The following is a 19752-nucleotide window of genomic DNA, read 5'->3' as shown; positions in this document are numbered from 1 at the left end:
TAGGTATTATCTTTAATAAGGAAAACATCCTGTTGAACTTTATTCACTTTTGCTTCAAAGGTTTCTAACTTCTGATTATAATCAAGGAGTGCTACTTCTCAATCCAATACTTTCAAGGTCAAGGATGATAAATGTATTGATAACTGAGTATACTGACATGACAAAGATTTCCCCATTCCTTTTATAGCAAGTGATATTGCTTATAATAAAAATATCTTGAGTCTCACAAGAGAGAACTGAAGCCATTCCTGCACAACATGATTCAGTCCAAGCTGACATCCAGTCCACAACAGCAGTTTCTTCTCCTGGGACTAGAGCAGGCCCCTGCATACTGCTGATTCAAGGGACATTAGTCTTTGGTGAGCTCCATGCAAATGCTCAGCCCCTCCCAGCTTCACTCCCACAGCTGGTCCAGCAGGAGTCCTCCTTTGCTCTGAATGGAGTAAAACCTCAAGAGCCAGGGAAAGCGTGTGCTTCTCCTGACCCCACTTTGGCTCCCATCAGCTTCATTCTGGAGGAACAAGGCACTGCACACATTCTCACCGTACAAATCAATTTATAGGTCCAAAAGTAAAAACAAACCCGAAATCTGACGGAAAGGAAAATGTCTTACTTTTCCTCTTCACAATATCCAGGTAAAAGGTAGCAAGAGTAAATCAGCTACAGGAGTATTTTGAGAGAAGCCTAGGGCAAGTCTGCTATCTAACTCCCACCAGTCTTCTTCTGCAGTTTCTAAGTCTAATAATATAAGTATGATAAATATAAAGTAGGCTAGAAGAATTCAAATTTATAGCTGAATAATATTAACAATAATTGAAACAGTAATAATGTTGTGCATGATATTTATTCATCAACCATTTTAACAAAAAATTGCTACTTTGGGAAAAATTCAAGGAAGACAGATACATAAGCACAAGCCTAGTCATAGGATTTTTGCTTTACAATTTGGAATCCACATGAATTGCAACAAATGGATCTTCAGCATTGTTGCTAATTTGGAAATGAGCTGAGCCATCACTGCCAACCTGGATCTGGTGTCCAGTACAATGTCCGTTCTCCTTCTGACCAGAAATGACATCACAGTAAGAACCACCAGGAAGGCCAGTGTTCAAGGTTACCTCCAAATTCCTAAGGAAAACAAGTTTAATGAGTAAACTTACTCTTAAATACTTGCTTTGAAATATTAAACATCATTACTAGCAATATATTCTGGCTATTCCTAAGATACTAGTATTTAAAGTTTTAACAGTTCCTCCTAGGGCCTAATTAACCAAGAAGTTTTCCCATTCTGTAACTATGAAATAAAAGCTTAGTAAATCAGTCCCTTATTCATCTCGTTCCAGTATTATTAATATAAATAAATCTAGCATGCTGGTTTATATTCCTAATCAAACCTTGATAAGTGGGTGCACAGAAAAAAAAATCATTTTTTTATTTCATTTTTTAATTAGTTTGTCATTTCATCTGATGTTTATTTTAGTTGGATTATTAAAAATGAAATAACACCGTAGAAAAACTTTGAAAACGAAAGGAAGGGTCCCCCACCACCACCTCCTAATGCTGCTGGCATTTAAAAATTAACCCTCCCTTGCCCCATTACAGGCCTGCCCCAAATGCCACTTAGTCTGTAGAGTTGCAATAGTTGAAATGGAGGTAGAAGCGATCCTCAGTTGCACCTGCCTTGCAGAACCTGTTTTCCAAAACGGTACAGGCCCTGAGACTGTTGCCATTTTGTTGAATGGCCATATGACAAGACAGAGCCAGTGTCAGGGCCAGCTGGCACCATTCTGAAAATGCAGCCATCAGGCCAGAAGGAATGAGGGACTGCTCCTGGCCCATTTCAACTACTGAAAACATACAAATGGAGTAAGTGGAATCTGGGGACATGGGAGGAAATATATGAAAAAAATCCCAGGTGCATCAGGTGTTTCAGTTTTTAAATGTTATTGGGGCTGAGGGGAGATTTAATTTCTAAAATGAAAGGAAAGGAACCCTCTCTTCCACCCCGAATTTTGGAGGGCTTTTTTCATCTTGTTTTATAACAAAATGAAAAAAAAATTAGGGCCTAATTTTCAAAAGAATTTACAAGCTGAAAATTGTATTTTACATGTGTAAATATACCTTACCCGCATTAAGTGGCTTTTGAAAATTGCTACAATATATGATATTGAATTGTCCATAGGTTTTACCTGCATTAAGTGCACTTAACTTGAGTACATGGCTTTTGAAAACTGCTACAATAGTAGGTCATATTTGCATGCATAACTTCTTTTAAAATTCACCTGTAAGTTTTTTGTTGCATTTTTCATTTTGTTAGAAAAAAGGAGGATAACTTTCAAACAAATGAGTATGGTGTCATATCTGCGTGTATATGGCTGCAAGCAGATCTATGCAAGTATTTTATAACCCACAAGTATGATATATGGGTACTTTATAAAATATGCATATCTCTATCCCATGATATATGCGTGAATTTAGGCTCATACTCAAATATGTGCAATGCTTTGAAACCACATATATCAATTAATTGAGCGCGTGTACTTTTCCTACCTAATTTAAAAATGTGTGTATTAGGGATGTGCATTCATCCTGGTTCGGGGAGACCAAAACCCAAAGGAATTTTTCCCATTCTTGCCAGCCTCCTAGAAGAGGAGGATGGGTCTGGAGTGCTGGTAGAGAGTTGTTGGAGGGATTCATGGTGGTCCCGGAGCTGGGCCATCACTTCTCTCTCCCTGTCTCCGAAGAGATTCTCCCTAGTATACGGCACGTCAGTGAGTTGTTCCTATACCCCTGGACAGAGATTCAAGGCCCACAGCCATGCCATTTTGTGGGCACCAATACCCACTGCAGAGACCCTTGATGCTGTCTCGAAAACATTGTAGGTCGATCATACCTCATGTTTTCCAGACATGAGGGAATCCTGCTGCTGTTGAGGCAGCTGTTTGGCCACCTCCTGCACCTGCTTCCAGATGTCCCACGAGTACTGGCTCATGTAAGAGCTGGTAGGAAACAATGCGGGCAATAAGCATGGCCCCCTGAAACACTTTCATCAGAAGAGCATCCATTACTTTGTGGTCCTTCCCAGGGGCTGCCAAGGAATGAGTCTGAGAATGCTTAGCTCTCTTGAGAGCAGATTTGACCACCATTGACTGGTGAGGAAATTTAGAATTTAGATAGGTTAAGGCCATCTAGTTATGGTTATCTTGGGCCAATGTATCAGAGTCAGCTACACAAAATGGAGAATTGTTGTGGAACAGATAGCTGAACTAATCGATATGATCTGATTAAGACTGATAGATTAAGACATAACTGTCTGAAAGCAAGAATTATTTTAAGCCTGCACATGGGGTACTAGATCATAATGAAACTGCAATTGTTCCCCTTTTTGTAGGAGATAAATGTTTTTCTTGTGAAAAGAGTGAAAACATCACATGATGCTCCATCTAAAAAAGACAGCCTATCCTTGGATCTAAAATGAAGGATAAGATCTAAGATGGAGAAAATGAGTATACTAATCAGTATATTTTTATATGAAGGAATAAATCTCCTGCCTGATTGGCTCTATGAGGTGATGAAGTCATGAGAAATTGTTGCAAGGAAATGTAAAGTATATAATGAGTTGCCAGTATAGGATACTGGGAGCAAACTATTTTTATTTAGATTTTTGTTAGAGATTAACTTGAGACAAATAAACCACCTAAAAGAGGAAGTTTGGGTTTCATGTTAGATTTTCTTGTTTAATGTCACTCTGCTAATTTAATAGTTTGCTCTAAGACAAATTGGGACCTGGAGATCAGTTTTATTCTGAAGCCAGGAATTTTTAAAGGAAATAAGGGATTAGTTTTCCTAATTGCTCTAGAAGCTGATTCTTATTGAATCTGGCAACCTTCTGGACAAGGTAAACCCAACCTGCCTTCATGTTAACAGGACGCACTGTGAGGGGTGTTCCTATATCCTCAGCAGCAGCTCCTTAAAGATCTTGTGTACTGGGACCACCACGATCTCCTTAGGAGGCTCCACGAACTGGAGAATCTCAAGCATTTTGTGCCTGGCATCCTCCTTTGTCAGCAACTGAAATGGGATGGCTTCCGACATCACCCTCACAAACCTTGCAAAGCTTAAATCCTCAGGCAGAGACTTTCTTCACTCCTCTGGAGAAGAAATGTCTGAGGGAAGACCCTCAGAGGCCTCAAAGGAGGACTCTAAGGTATCCAACCCTCAAGGATCATAGGGAACCTCATCCTCAGTGTAAGCCACAGAGGATGGGGCCCTAGGTGCTCAGCCTTCATCCAGAGGTGCAGGCACTAGCAAAGATGGATGGGAGGGCCACAGGCCTTGGGGTCTCTGCTGGCCTAGGTGGAGGAACTGGCAATGATACTGTATCGGTAGGGGGAGACACCGGTGCCCCACTGGGCACTAATGCTGCCCTGAGGACTGATGCCAGCTAGGTCGGTAATGCACCGATGAGCACACTGATCTTTGCCAGCAGCAGCTCTAAGAAGGACGGTACTAGCTCCGGTGCCATCAATGCCACAGGACCAATGTGCTGCAGCACCTGTTCCACCGCCAGCTGGTCTTGCTGCTCCAGCTCCTCCTTGAACACTGCTGATGCCAACACCAACTGGGAGAAAGGAGGGGTGGCCATATCTGCTTCAAACCCATGAAGTGGATCAGTAACTGGCATCAGCACCAGTGGAGACTGTCGCGGACCCCTGGCATCAATGGAAGACTGACGCTCCTCGCTGCAGGGTCACTTTGGGGGCATCATGGTATAAGCAAGTACATCCCCGTTCCTGGCACCATGCATCAACAGGGACCAGTGCCGATGCTTCTTTGGCTTCCCTCGATGCTCGGTCTGATCCTTCCCTGGTGCCGAGGCTGATATGAGAAACCCAATGTCCTCAGCCTAGAGGACACTGACAGTAGTCGGCCTCTAGCGCCCCTATCCACTGATGGCACAGATGGTCCCACCGAGGTTGATGGTGCAATGTCCAATGGTTCAGCTCCAAGGTCCATCGACTCCATTGCCACCGATGCCAATGCCAATGCCAATGGCTTGATCTTCTTCAACCAGAAGAGCTGTTCCATCTTGTTAAGCCGAAGACAACACCCCTTTTTGGTTATCTGTGTGTGTAAGCGGCAACCCCGGTTGTCACGCGATGCCCCCAGGCAGAAGACACATATTTCATGAGAATCTGTAATGCACATGATCCTCAGGCACCATAGGCATTGATGAAAACCAGAAGTGGCCATGATTGGATGAAATAAAAGGGCCACAAAATCAAAATTGAAGGCGGTGGATGCTGATGACCAGCCAGCAGGCACCAAATCAACTGCGAAAGGAAACTTACCAGAAACATCGAAAACTCTGACTAAGAACTCTATGGGGAAGTACCGAGAAGGGCCGGCTGTCAAATACTGTGAAGAACAACCAGCGAAAAACGAGAAATGTTAACAAAAAAGTTTTCCAAAAAGGCCAAAAAGCCACATTGAGCTCACTCACACCATTGAAAGAGAGACTGGAGAGGGACTATATGTGGATGCATGGTTTAGGGCATGCTGGCCATGTTCAGTGTGCCAAGTCAAAGTTCTAGAAACATTGGCATAGGTTTTCCATGTCGGGGCTCCATCTGATGATGTCACTCATGTGTGAGGACTATCATCCTACTTGTCCTTGGAGAAATGAAATTCACCAGTTTACAACTTAGTCCACCAGTTCTTCCAGTTCTTCTCCAGGTCATCGAGACCTTCCTGGTTCTTCAGTATGAACTCCCCCTGTTCACCCAGATCTTCTACCCAGTCAGTAGTATACAATAAATATTAGTGATGTGCAAAGCCTGAACCTTTTGGTTCAAGCTTCATTTCGGCCAGCCGCGGGAAATATATTTCCCGCGGTTTGGGCCTTTGAAATTCGGGAGGACCCGAATTTCGGGTTAGAGCACACTAACTCCCCATTAGCGTGTGCTAACATTTTAACGTTACCGTGCAGTAACTCCTGTTAGTGCGCACTAACCCAAAAACAAATTTTTCCCGAAATTTCAGGAAAAATTTGTTCGGGATTCATTGTTCCCAAAACAGGACGCATGTACATCCCTAATAAACATGTTTAATATCACTTATGTCAGATAATTAGCAGGTATACAAAATAAGTAAATTGGAAAATGTGCGCACATGCCTTTTAAATGTTGGCCCCACCCTGGAATGCTGCAGATTCCCCCCCCCCCTTTTTTTACATATGAAAATGAAAATAGGCATGTATTTTTTAGTTTTATAAAATACAAAATGCATGAGTAGAGGTTACTTACACTCATATATGCAAATGTTTACACATAGAACATTTTGGAAATTCACCCCTAAATGCACATCCATAGAACTCCATGGAGGCATCAATCTTGTACATGGAAAACATGGACTGTAGAAACCTGAACTCAGGAAAGAAGACTTTTAAAAGCAAATATGTGACCATAATAAAAGGTGGACTTTTAAAATGTCTGCTTTTTTTTTTTTTAAAGTACTGCGTAGTAAAACAATTTAGATTAATTGAAAAATAAATCTAGCATAAAATTATATGGCCTTTTACCTCTGCAGTTAATGGCAATAAAAATCTACTTTAATAAGAAGTTAGTTAAAACATGCAGAAAGCTTGTTCAATCTTAGGTAGTAGAAACTTCAAGTATCATAAATATGAATAACTGCTGGCACTGTATAGTTGTGTGGTTGCACATGTCATATAATCAGTTACAGTATCAATACCATTTACAAGCTATCCAGATTTTATAAGTGATAAAATAATCAGGCACACTAAATTTAGACATTTGTAACATTAGATTAGACCGCTCCTCTGTTTAAACGGATTAGACCGCTCCTCTGTTTCCAAGACTATCGCACAGTTCTTCAAGCAATTATCTTCTCAAAAATAGACTACTCTAATTCTCTTCTACTTGGCCTCCCAACTAATACCATTAAACCCTTACAAATGCTCCAAAACGCATCAGCAAGAATTCTATCCAAGACCAAAAAAAGAGAACATATTACACCTGTATTAAAAAATTTACACTGGCTTCCAATTAAATATAGAATCACCTACAAAGTGTTAACTATCATACACAAATCCATACACAACCTCATTCCTCTGGACCTCAATATACCTTTTCAATTGCACATACCATCCAGACCGGTAAGAACATCATATAGAAACTCTCTCTTCGCTCCACCAATCAAATCCTCTCTAAACAAAAGAGTTTTATCCACAGCAGGCCCAACAGAATGGAACTCCATACCACCAGAACTAAGACAAGAACAATGCCCAAACACTTTCAAAAAGAGACTAAAAACCTGGCTATTCGAACAAGCATTTGATTGAAGCCAAACAACTACTAGTTTCCTCACTAACATCCATCAGACTTTTTTCCCCTCTTATCCTAGTTCACTCCCTTGTTATAATGTAATTGCATTCTTATATGCTTATTATTGTTTTAATGTAAACCAAAATGATATGTAACTTTGCTACATGAATTGCGGTATATAAAAATGTTAAATAAATAAATAAATAAATAAATAAATAAATAAATAAATAAATTTGTAATTCAGATGCAGATAAGTGAAAAGCTAAATGGCATTAAATGTAACATTTAGTTTATTTTACACTAAAGAATCTATGACATTATTTAAAGTTGGAATCCATCTTGAACCACTTGTTTTGGATATGGCGGAATATAAAACATTTAAATAAAAAATTACACCCAAGATGGCATGGGCAGTTTAAGACTTTAACCAGAAATTAGAACGTAAATACTTTCATGATCCAATGCGTACCTAGATCCCCTGTCACGTATCTTTACTTCTGCTATGGATGGTGTATAAGTAAAAAAATAAACGGTCATTTCGGATGGGTGTGAATGGTCTGGGGTAACTGGAGGTGTACAGGCTATCAAACGGGGGGGGGGGGGGGGGGTTGAAGATCTAGCTGGTAATTGGGTGGACTGGGGAGGAACTGGTAAAACAGGCAATGGCATCAGATGCATCCCTTTTGAAACTTCCCCACTTACGCAGTAGAAGTGGCTTTTGTGTGCACAGGCACACGTGCACTTAAAATTGGACGCACTTGTACATGCGGCCAGGCTATTCTATAAAATGTGTGCATATACATGTGTATGTTATATAATAGCCGCATCCCTGGGGCAGGTCGACAGGTGTGTGCCTGCGCGCCAATTTCAAAATTAATCTTTTGGGCTGTAGTGAGAGAAATAGATCTTTCATTTGAAAAGATAAATAAGATCTGTGAATAATACCTGTTCTGAGTATAGCTGAAGTTGTTACCTTTATTCCTATGGGAAAACTGATACAGAAGATCTCTGGAAAATGTAATCTAATTTATCAAACTTGATTGTGCAGATAATATTGCATCTACATTTGCCTATAGAATCAAACTGAAGGATTAGTCAAGCCTGATGCATAAATAAATGGACCTAACCTATTACATGTATTTAATCTTTGGACTACATATGCTTGACATGCACCTATTTTGTTGTGCAAAATCAATACGGTATAGAGAAAGAACAAGATTATACTTACCAATCATCATTATTAAAGATGATGAATCCTTTATTACCGCGCCCAAATGCGATTTGATTGCTTCCATTATCCCACCAGTTTGCAAAAGGCTGACCATCAACAACATTGCGAAAACCAACCATGTTCCTAACAAGAACAAACATTATTTTAAATTATCTGATGCATCCCTGAGACTAAAACCATGATCAGAATCTTGCAGGTGGCTATGGCTTTACTGTACCTTATTTGACGCCACCTATGCTCACAGACCCAGTCATTACCACAGGTAGTATCTGCATTAATTGTAACAGGTTTGGTAGTTCCATCTGAATAACTTGGTGGTCCAATCCAGTCATTCACATCCTTAGCATTAAAGACAACATGATTAATAAATTGTGCTTGTACAAAAGTCCCAAAGAGAAGGACAATAAATTTTGGTTGCATATTCGCAGTAAGATCAACATTTATGGGTTAGTCCAGCTATCTTTTCAGTTACTCAGACACAAAAACCTTTAATTGAACCTTTGCTCATCTCAGTTTTAATCAGGTAACTTTAGGTGAGTATATTCAGTATACTTAGATAAGTCCTGCTAAATTTCTTCCCTAAAGTTACTCACAAAACTTTTCCTATATAAACCCCCACTCCAAGTGGTTCAGAATATGGACCTTAGTATTTATAGATAAAAGAAATTAATTGGTGGACTAAAATGCTTTGCAATCAGTTTCATTGTTAAATTTAAAATATAAAGTGAATAATCTACCTTGCCATTGACAAAATTTCTGGGCCAGCTGAAACTTGACATGACACGTGTAAAGCCATAAGGATGAGCAAGCATGAAACCAACTCCCATTTTGTACAATCTATGTAGTAGCACAAAAAAAGAATCAGAGAACAGAAAGTTAGTCCCAGTCCAAACTACAACAATACTAACAAATCACTCCATGGTGGGAAACATTCCCTACCTCGCATCAAAGAATGTTAGAATGGAAGCACCACCAGCTCCATGGCCTCTCTGGTTGTCATGATTGTCTACAAAGACCAGTGCTCTGTCAGAAGGCATGAAGCTCCAACCTTCCCCCCAGCTCCTATTACATTAAAAAAAAAAAAAGTACTAAGTAATGAAGACAAAATACAGTAGTTCTAGATATGCAGTAAGTGACAGCTAAACTTATTTTTCTTACTTTAAGTAAGCCATTTTTTCTCCATTCCATTTGCGTATAACATTACCCAGTTTGGCGCCATATTTAAATTCAGTGACTCGGCCAAGTCCCAGATAATCATTGACTGAAATAGCTTCTCCTCCTAAATCAATAACCTTGGGATAAATAAGAAATTATTATTTCATCTCTTTGTAGTAAAATATAATTATCTTGAATATATTCACAAAGGCGGCCTTGCCTGATATTATAAGGTCATTACCATATTAATTATATTGAAATAAATATTTTAAAAGATGAAAAATGGATAACTTATCTAGTAAGTTAGCCAGCTGGCCTCTAGATATTTATATTTATAGCAGAATAATGAGTTGCGAAAAATAAAGGGGCAGGGGGGTGATAGTAAGCAACCGGCCACATCGCGGTGGTGCGGTTTCGCCATCACAGTGCAGCCGCACTGCACACTATCGCCCCCATAGCGCCACAAGAAAAGGTGGTGTTATTTCTCATGGTGCTGCCAGGCCATAACCCTCCCCAAATCCCACCCACACTGCGCCCCTTCCCCTAATTAGCATGGCATTGCTGCGATGCAGCCATTATTGCATGCAATAAGGCCCTAACGCCGAAATAATGGCCCATTGCAGAATAAAGAAAGATCCTGTAAGAACCTTATTCACTAAGGGTTTTTCCCACAGACACAAAATGGAAGAAAAGCCTTAATGAATCTGGCCCTAAGATATCAGGGATATTCAGTGGGATAAACATTCCACTGAATATCCCTAAATAGTTATCCGGTTACCTTTAGCCAGACAAATTTAAACCTATCTGGCTAGGTTTAACGTTATCTGAGTAAGCAGATCCACATAACTTTAAGCTTAATAAGCTATATTCAAAAGAATATAGCTGGTTAGGTAGTGATCTCTTCTTAAAACGAAATATGCCTTGTGGGTCTGGTGGCCCGATTTTCTGACCCCCGTTCCACTGTCAGAAAAATGGGCTCTGCTGGTCTCAGGCCACCCTTTCCCCCATGCAAACTGTAAAAATTGAATAGGTCTTGGTTTACTCACTGATCCCGCCCCTCCTCAGTTTGCCAAAATAAAATTATGATGGCCCGCTCCTACCCCTTGTCACATAAACCCTAACCCTCCCACCCATCCGGCACCTGACCAAACCCCTTTCTACTGCTTGGACTGAAGTATCCTCGTACTGCTCCTGGTGTCTTCCAGTGTTGCTCTGACGGAAATGATGGAAGCATTAGCTACCAGTGTTGCTGTCAGAGCAATGCTTGAAGCCACTGGGAGCAGTACAAGGATACTACAGTCCCAGCAGTAGAAAGGGGTTTGGTCAGGTGCCAGATGGGTGGGAAGGTTAGGGTTTATGAGGCAAAGGGTAGGAACGGGCCACCATAATCTTATTTTGGCAACCTGAGGAGGGGTAGAAAGGGGTTTGGAATGCCCCAGAAAGGGAACAACTCGGAACCAATATAAGGAAACATTTCTGCACAGAGAGGGTGGTGGATGCAGAAGAAATTTAATGTGGACAAGTGCACGGTGTTGCATATAGGGAAAATAACCCTTGCTGTAGTTACATGATGTTAGGTTCCATATTAGGAGCTACCACCCAGGAAAAAGATCTAGGCATCATAGTGGATAATACTTTAAAATCGTCGGTGCAGTGTGCTGCGGCAGTCAAAAAAGCAAACAGAATGTTAGGAATTATTAGGAAGGGAATGGTTAATAAAACGGAAAATGTCATAATGCCTTTGTATCGCTCCATGGTGAGACCACACCTTGAATACTGTGTACAATTCTGGTTGCTGCATCTCAAAAAAGATATAGTTGCAATGGAGAAAGTACAGAGAATGGCAACCAAAATGATAAAGGGGATGGAACAGCTCCCCTATGAGGAAAGGCTGAAGAGGTTAGGGCTGTTCAGCCTGGAGAAGAGATGGCTGAGGGGAGATATGATAGAGGTCTTTATGATCATGGAGAGGTCTTGAACGAGTAGATGTGAATCAGTTATTTACACTTTCAAATAATAGAAGGACTAGGGGGCACTCCATGAAGTTAGCAAGTAGCACATTTAAGACTAATCTGAGAAAATGTTTTCACTCAATGCACAATAAAGCTCTGGAATTTGTTGCCAGAGGATGTGGTTAGTGCAGTTAGTGTAGCTGGGTTCAAAAAAGGTTTGGATAAGTTCTTGGAAGAGAAGTCCATTAACTGTTATTAATCAAGTTTACTTAGGGAACAGCCACTGCTATTAATTGCATCAGTAGCATGGGATCTTCTTAGTGCTTGGGTAATTGCCAGGTTCTTGTGGCCTGGTTTGGCCTCTGTTGGAAACAGGATGCTGGGCTTGATGGACCCTTGGTCTGACCCAGCATTCCAGGCATGTTCTTATGCCTGGAATGTCCTTCCAGAAGAAGTGGTGAGGAAATGAACAGTAAATGAATTCAAAGGGGCATTTATTTATTTATTTATTTTAATTTTTTCTATACCGGCATTCGTGATAATATCACATCAAGCCGGTTTACAATAAACAATGGGTGATAACCGGAACAGAGAACGAAATAATATGAACTATAAATAATATAGATGCAGTTACAATAAACAGGGAGACGTACAACTAGGAGCAAGAAGAAGACAAGATAGAAACTTTAACAAAGTGTATAAACCTGTAGAATGGAGGAATTTCCAAAAATGGATGTTTGAGATTTACAATGAATTGTTCCATACAAGTATGTAGTTTAACAATAAAGGCGAAATCATAAGTAATGAAGATTCTGGATGATAATAATGCTTAGGGGTAGAATACCAGGATGGTTATAATAATAAAATATGTTGATTGGAGGTTGAAAATCGGATAGAATAGTTTTTAATCTGCGTCTGGGAAGGCTTGTTTGGGCATGGGATAAACACTGTGGATCCCTAAAGGCTAGAAGTTGGAAATGAAGAAAAGGTTGCATTGTGAAAGCCTGCAAGGAGCCGAAGTTATTACCCTTAACAGAAAGCATGGGGATTACTACCCTTAACCAATTAGCCTTAATGATTTTGATGCAACTGCAACATTGCTGTCCACTTCATTACTGTCCATTTCTGGATAACTTTTTGGGGAAGGGTGAGACTTTTCCGAAAGGATGGGCTCCACCTTAACCATAATGGAATCAGGCTGCTGACGCTAATTTTCATAAAGGAGATAGAGCAGCTTTTAAACTAGAACAAAAAGGAAAGCTGACAATCACTCAGCAGTGCATGGTTCAGAGGAATGTATCTTTGAAGGATACTAATGAAACAGGAGAGTTAGGGCAACCCAACAGAGAGGTTCCAATAAATGCAAAAGTAGCTCATGTGCCTATAAATTAAGAATCACCTATACTAAAGAATTCCAAATTATCCATATCAGCTGAAAAGAAGGTTGTTAATACAAACAAAATACGCACTTTGAAATGTCTGTATGCCAATATAAGAAGTCTAAGAAGTAAGATGGGAGAGTTAGAATGTATAGCAGTGAATGATGACATAGACTTAATTGGTATTTCAGAGACATGGTGGAAAGAGGATAACCAATGGGACAGTGCTCTATCAGGGTACAAATAAGAACTGAAATGAGGTACTATCATAATAAATACTGTGCAAATGTTATTCCAAGAAGGTAGAAAACCATAAAATATAAACTCTATATTAAGACAAAAAAGTGACAACTCTAATAATCTAGGTAATACTTGAGGAATCTTAGTAGCTTCATTCCTCAAATTATCTACCTGATGGTATCTTGTTTCTTTTGATTCTTCTTTTCTTTATCTTTTTTCTAATATGCTTTATTTCTTAAATAGCAGTCTTTTTCCTTTTCAGAATGAAAGATGTGCCCCTATCACAAAGATTACACATTCTGTTTGAAAGCCTCCTTTCCTGAATCCAGTCTTCATCTATTCATTATCAAGTAAATTTTAAATGAGCTTGCGCGTCAATTTCAGGATTTATGCGTGTGGCCGGGCCTTGTGTGCGTCACACGCATTTTACAACAGGCCTGGCCACACACGTAAACCCTGGAATGCGCCAAAGTGCTGGGCCTCTCCAAAGGGGAGGGCCAGGGGGCAGGGTCTGCATGGGGAGGGGCGGGCCAGTACAGCGCCATTCAACACTGTCCCAGGGAAGTGCATGCTGGCCGGCTGCTGGTGCGCCGAGATTACTTCTGCTCCAGAGGAGCAAAAAGTACCAAATTAAAACATTTAGGGATAGTTAGATTATGTTTAGGGAGCAGGGAGGAAAGGGGAAGAGGGGGAAAGGTTAGGTAGGGGGGGTAGGGAACTGGAAAAAAGGCCAGTCGTGTCACTGTGCATAATTGGAAAATTCCCCCTTGTGCGCGAGTCACGGGCCACCCGCACATGCGCATGACCATCGTATTTTATAACATGCACGCGCATGTTATAAAATCAGTGCATCATGTGTGCACACCGGGAACTGCGTGCACATGGTGCCTGCACCACTTTTAAAATCTATCCCTACATATTCAAGCTTTTAATTTAGCAATATGAGGTCTACATTGAGTTCTGTTAGTTATCAGCACCCCAGTTTACTCATTTGTCTTGTTTCTGTGTCTTGATTATGTAGCAGGCTCACAGGGCAGGGACTGTCTTTTATGTATATGTGATGAGTAACACATACCTCTAAAAGAGATACCCAAATTCAAAATGTCAATAATGAGTAAGTAAGAAGAGCTTTAAAAATGTTCAAACATTAATATTTCCTCAAAAGTGATCTTAACTCCCCCTTTCCTCCCCCTAGCTATAATAGGTGCCTCTTCAGAGTTCTTTTAAATTCTAACTGAATTAACTTATAAAAAGATTAAGAAAAATTGCAATACATATTGGGGCGGATTTTCAGAGCCCTGCTCGCGTAAATCCGCCCAAAACCGGGCGGATTTACGCGAGCAGGGCCCTGCGCGCCGGGAAGCCTATTTTACATAGGCCTCCCGGCGCGCGCAGAGCCCCGGGACTCGCGTACGTCCCGGGGTTCTCGGAGGGGGGCGTGTCGGGGGGCGGGGCCGGAGCGCGCGGCGTTGCGGGGGCGTGTCGACAGCGTTTTGGGGGCGGGTATGGGGCGTGGCTACGGCCCGGGGGCGTGGCCGCGCCCTCCGTACCCGCCCCCAGGTCGCGGCCCGGCGCGCAGCAGGCCCGCTGGCGCGCGGGGATTTACGTCTCCCTCCGGGAGGCGTAAATCCCCCGACAAAGGTAAGGGGGGGGTGTAGACAGGGCCGGGTGGGTGGGTTAGGTAGGGGAAGGGAGGGTAAGGTGAGGGGAGGGCAAAGGAAAGTTCCCTCCGAGGCCGCTCCGATTTCGGAGCGGCCTTGGAGGGAACGGGGGGAGGCAGCGCGGCTCGGCGCGCGCAGGCTATACAAAATCGATAGCCTTGCGCGCGCCGATCCAGGATTTTAGTGGATACGCGCGGCTCCGCGCGTATCTACTAAAATCCAGCGTACTTTTGCTTGAGTCTGATGCGCAAGCAAAAGTAGGCTGATCGCGCTTCTTTTAAAATCTACCCCATTGGGTTCCTTAAGAAGGTCCAGTGGGGTCTCACACAGATAATGGAGATGGTCCCACAAATGAAACTTTTTTGATCATATATCATCCTACAGTTCATATGGCATGGGCAAGGAAGTGGGGAGCCATTTCACAGACCTGAAGAAAACTGAACACATGCTTATCCTGACATTTGGCACACAAATGGGTTTCACCATATATCATACTTCATTCTCAACAGACACACACATTTATTTATTATTTATTAAAGGCTTTTATATACCGACTTTCTTGATACAAATCAAATCAACTCGGTTTACATCGAACTGAGCAGTAACTATAACCAACCATACAACAAGAGATAATTTAAAAGGAGCATAAAGTTACATTATAACAAGGATGCCTTAACTGGGAGTAGGAAAAAAAAGAGAGGGAGAACAAAGATAAAGTACTATATACAATAGAGTATGGGAGGGTGGCAAGGAGCCAACCTCATGATAATTTATGAGTGTAATTTAGCGTTTGTTTATTTACATAAGTGATGGGACACATGCCTTGTATGGGCCTGATAGGCTCTACCTAACAGATTCCTGCCTGGATAAATTCCTGGAGGACATTCTCAAAGCAATTTTTAGGGTATTGCAGGAACAAGGCTGCAACAACTAGGAAAGGGGAGTCTTCAGCAGGTGAAGATTTGCTGTTGGAACCCATGGTAGGTAGTGGGGAGTTCATCCTGGCATATATATTATTTGTATCTATCATTTGCCTATCAAAATCCAATAAAGTTGTTGCAATTCACTTATGATGAAGTATGGTCGGGGGTGGCCTGCTTGCATGCTCTTATGGCAGGGGAGGAGCCTCTGACTATCTTTGAAGTGAACAAGACATAAAATGTTTACTTTTGGGCAGAAGGTTTGACCACCTCTTGCTCTCATGGCAGGGGTAGGGGCCTTCATATATCTGTGCAAGAAATTTAAAGGTGGGAAATCAGGCCAATCACAGCTCACAAGGCTGACCCACAAAGTTAGCATCGTCCATTATGAAAGTAAAGGGAGGGAACCTTCCAGGGCAAGGCAGTGGCAAATGAATCAATTACCAAATCCAAATTTAATGATAATCCCAAATGAACCCTTAGCTAGATATGAGAATTAATGGATTTAAGTTAATAAAGTTGCAGCCACATGCTAATAACTCAAAGGCTTTATGTTATATTTGGGGGTGGTATGGGATGGTTTTGGTGGTGGTGGGGAAACCTCAGGAACAGTGAAATCAGTTGGACAGAGTTATGGAAACCATACTTTACTGAGTCACCAAATTCCAGTCCCCAAAAAAGAAACACACTGTCACTAGGTTAAAATGAAAAATCATTAAGGGATCTACATACAAAAGTGCACTAGCTAACGTGCATTAAACATAGTAGAAAATATGTTAATGCTTGTGATAGTTTACACACTTAATTCATTAGTCCTCGTTACCATCAACACAGATGTAGCGTGGTATTATGCAAAAAAAAATTACATGAGCTAATTAGAAGTATACTAACCAGTTCATTTAAAATTACTGCTGGTTAGCGTAATTTGAGCATTTGGACTGAAAAAGCAAAAACGTTAACTACAGCTCCCAGAGATATAGTTAGGTTTTGCATTAATGACTGCAAGAACAATGATATATTAGTTAATGAAAAAATCCACTTTTAATGCACAAAGTATTAAAGACTTTATCCCTTTAAAACATTGTAAGTTAATCCTACTGGGATTATGTGTGTTAAAAAGCATCCCCTAAGGTGAGGAAATAGCTAAGGTCATCTTCCTAACTCATTTCATATATTGTCACACTTAATCAAAAAGCAGAGTGTATTTATCACTTACATTTTTCCTATATTATCCTTCCTTAAGTAGAACAATAAATAGAAAAAGATTACCTCCTGAAATATGAAAGGTTTTGCAGCACTTGGGAACCATTTTGTATTCAAAGTATGCAGCCTGCCAAAAACTTCCTTCATGTCACCTGGCCACATATGTTTGGAAGCGTCAATTCTGAACCCTGCAACGCCAATGTCAATGAGGTTGTTCATGTACTCAGCAATCTTCCCTCGCACATAGTCTTTTTCCAGTGCAAGATCAAGAAGACTAACAAGTTTGCAATCTCGAACCTGTGAAACAGTTGAATAATAACCAATTGATTTGTGATCCAAAACATACTGATTCAGTGCAAATCTTATTTTATATTATATATTAATATCTATATCTAATATAGATATTAATATAGATATAAATATTAAGCATGGGAAAGCAGAGACGTGGCAGCCTCACTCGGTGACTCAACCTTTCTTTATAAGCATTTTGGAATCTTTGATGGACTAATAATTGATGTGCTTCGTTTCTCAACAGCCAACACTAAATTCTTTACTACCCTGAGGAAGCCGCTTACTGCTGGTGAAACGAGGATCTTCAGTTGGGCTGATCTAACACGTTTCCATCATGATGGTCTATAGCCAAGCACATTTAAACCCGTGATTCAAATAATACTCATTGCAATGTCTAAATTTCAAGCAGAGGCTTGATGAAACACTTTTGAAATATATCTCCCTGAGCGTAAGAGTTTTTTGCACACTATTATTTGGGTGGCAACATACGAGATTTTACTCAATTTGTTAAGTTTTGGGTTTTTTTTTTGTCAGAAATGACAAACTCTTTGAGGCCAGTTGGCACTTGTGATAGCCGTATAAGACTGCTTGCTACATCAGTGGTAAGTTATGATCTGGCCTTTTCTCCATTTTATAAAATGAATTGACAATAATCGCATATTATTGTTTTATACAGATTCTAATTTTTCAAATTTTTTTGGTAACTTCACATAATGGTAATCTTCTTCTAAGAGTATGTGTTTTTCACTTTTTCATTACTTGCAAGATTTTTTCTGCCATGTTACATTACCTGTGTATATCTAATAATATTTATTTTCAGGTATTTCTCATTCTATAACCTATATAGGGGTAGATTTTTTAAAAAAAGCGCGTTCGCGTACTTTTGTTGGCGCACCAGGCGCCTGCCTCCGTTCCCTCCGAGGCCGCTCCGAAATCGGAGCGGCCTCGGAGGGAACTTTCTTTCGCCCTCCCCTCACCTTCCCCTCCCTTCCCCTACCTAACCCACCCCCCCGGCCCTTTCTAAACCCCCCTACCTTTATCCATGGATTTACGCCTCCCAGAGGCGCGCCGAGACCCAACCCGGGGGCGGTTCCGGAGGGCAAGGCTACGCCCCCGGAACACCCCGGGCCGAAACCACGCCCCCGGGCCCGCCCCCGAAACGCCGCGTCCCGCCCCCAAAACGCTGCGTCGTTCGGCCTCGCCCCCGACACGCCCCCTTCAGAAAACCCCGGGACCTACGCGCGTCCTGGGGCTCTGCGCGCGCCGGCGCGCAAGGCCCTGCTCGCGTAAATCCGGGCGGATTTACGCGAGCAGGGCTTTTAAAATCCGCCCGATACTGTATAGATGTTAGATTGTTCATTTCAGAGCTGATATATAACAAGGTTTGTTCGGCAGAGTATATAGTTTAGCCCATGGTTGTGCACATAGATTTTGTATCCAAATTTCTGCCAATGCAGCAAAGAGTTTTGCACACAAAATTGTGCTCACAGGTTAGCTTCTTCTTATGCAAGTCCCATGCTAACTATGTCATTAGCTATTATCCCCTGTGACACCACATTCAGTCTTTGGCTGGTCATAGAACAGACTTAGGCTGGGCTCTGGTGGATTTTCTCATACACTTTTTATTAAATGAAGAAAATATAACAAATAGCTCTGCTTACCTTAGCAGTTTTCAAAAGCAAAAATACAGTAATGCAATTCATTTATTTTATTGTATTTATTTATTTGCAGTTTTTATATACCGACATTTGTTTAGTAACCTCACATCGGTTCACAATTAACAGAAACATTGCAGCTGTGCCAAATAGAATGAACATGTGCAACAGTGCTTTACAATAAACAATAAACATTTACAATAAACAATAAACTTTACAATAAACTTAACGAACATATGCAATAGTGCTTTACAATAAACTTGTTAACTGGGGGGGGAGGGGAGAGAACAGTGGAACAATAAAAGGGAAAAATAATATAGTGGTACAAAGCAAATTGTTATCTCACTGAATTTATAAGTCTATAAATAAATAGAATGAATTTTATAAAAACACAATTGGAAAAGAGAAAAGCTGGGTATGAGAGAAAGAAATGGGATAGAAGTCTTATATACAATTGATATACAATCGATATGAATAATTGCCAACAAAAAGTTAGGTGTGGAGATAAAGAAATAGGGGATGTACATTTAAGTACATTAGTGGGCAAGGCTGTAGGAGTAAGGGAGAGAGGAGAGCGTAAGGGTTAAGTATAAGCCTGTAGGAAAAGCCATGTTTTCAGTTTTTGCTTAAATTTTATTGGGCATGTTTCTTGCCATAACTCCGGTGTCATATTGTTCCAACAGTTCGGTCCAGCTATGGTTATCGCACACTTCCTAGTT

General features: G+C 41.0%; 1 protein-coding gene across 2 annotated transcripts in view; it reads right to left on the bottom strand.

Annotated features, from left to right (window-relative positions):
• Window positions 1-825: 825 nt before the first annotated feature.
• LOC115100201 (pancreatic alpha-amylase-like) overlaps window positions 826-19752 on the bottom strand; it is a 57571-nt gene continuing 38644 nt past the window's right edge. For both annotated transcript variants that reach the window (XM_029618518.1, XM_029618519.1), the window contains exons 5-11: window positions 17154-17384; window positions 9736-9869; window positions 9517-9639; window positions 9315-9414; window positions 8795-8916; window positions 8575-8700; window positions 826-1128 (exon numbers count right to left, since the gene is read on the bottom strand). In XM_029618518.1, coding sequence (XP_029474378.1) covers window positions 939-1128; window positions 8575-8700; window positions 8795-8916; window positions 9315-9414; window positions 9517-9639; window positions 9736-9869; window positions 17154-17384 — 1026 coding nt within the window. In that variant the 3' untranslated portion in view covers window positions 826-938. The remainder of the gene's footprint in view (window positions 1129-8574; window positions 8701-8794; window positions 8917-9314; window positions 9415-9516; window positions 9640-9735; window positions 9870-17153; window positions 17385-19752) is intronic.

This window comes from Rhinatrema bivittatum, chromosome 10 (assembly GCF_901001135.1).
Source record: "Rhinatrema bivittatum chromosome 10, aRhiBiv1.1, whole genome shotgun sequence".
NCBI classification, from domain to species: domain Eukaryota; kingdom Metazoa; phylum Chordata; class Amphibia; order Gymnophiona; family Rhinatrematidae; genus Rhinatrema; species Rhinatrema bivittatum.
This window is presented reverse-complemented; position numbering and strand designations above follow the sequence as displayed.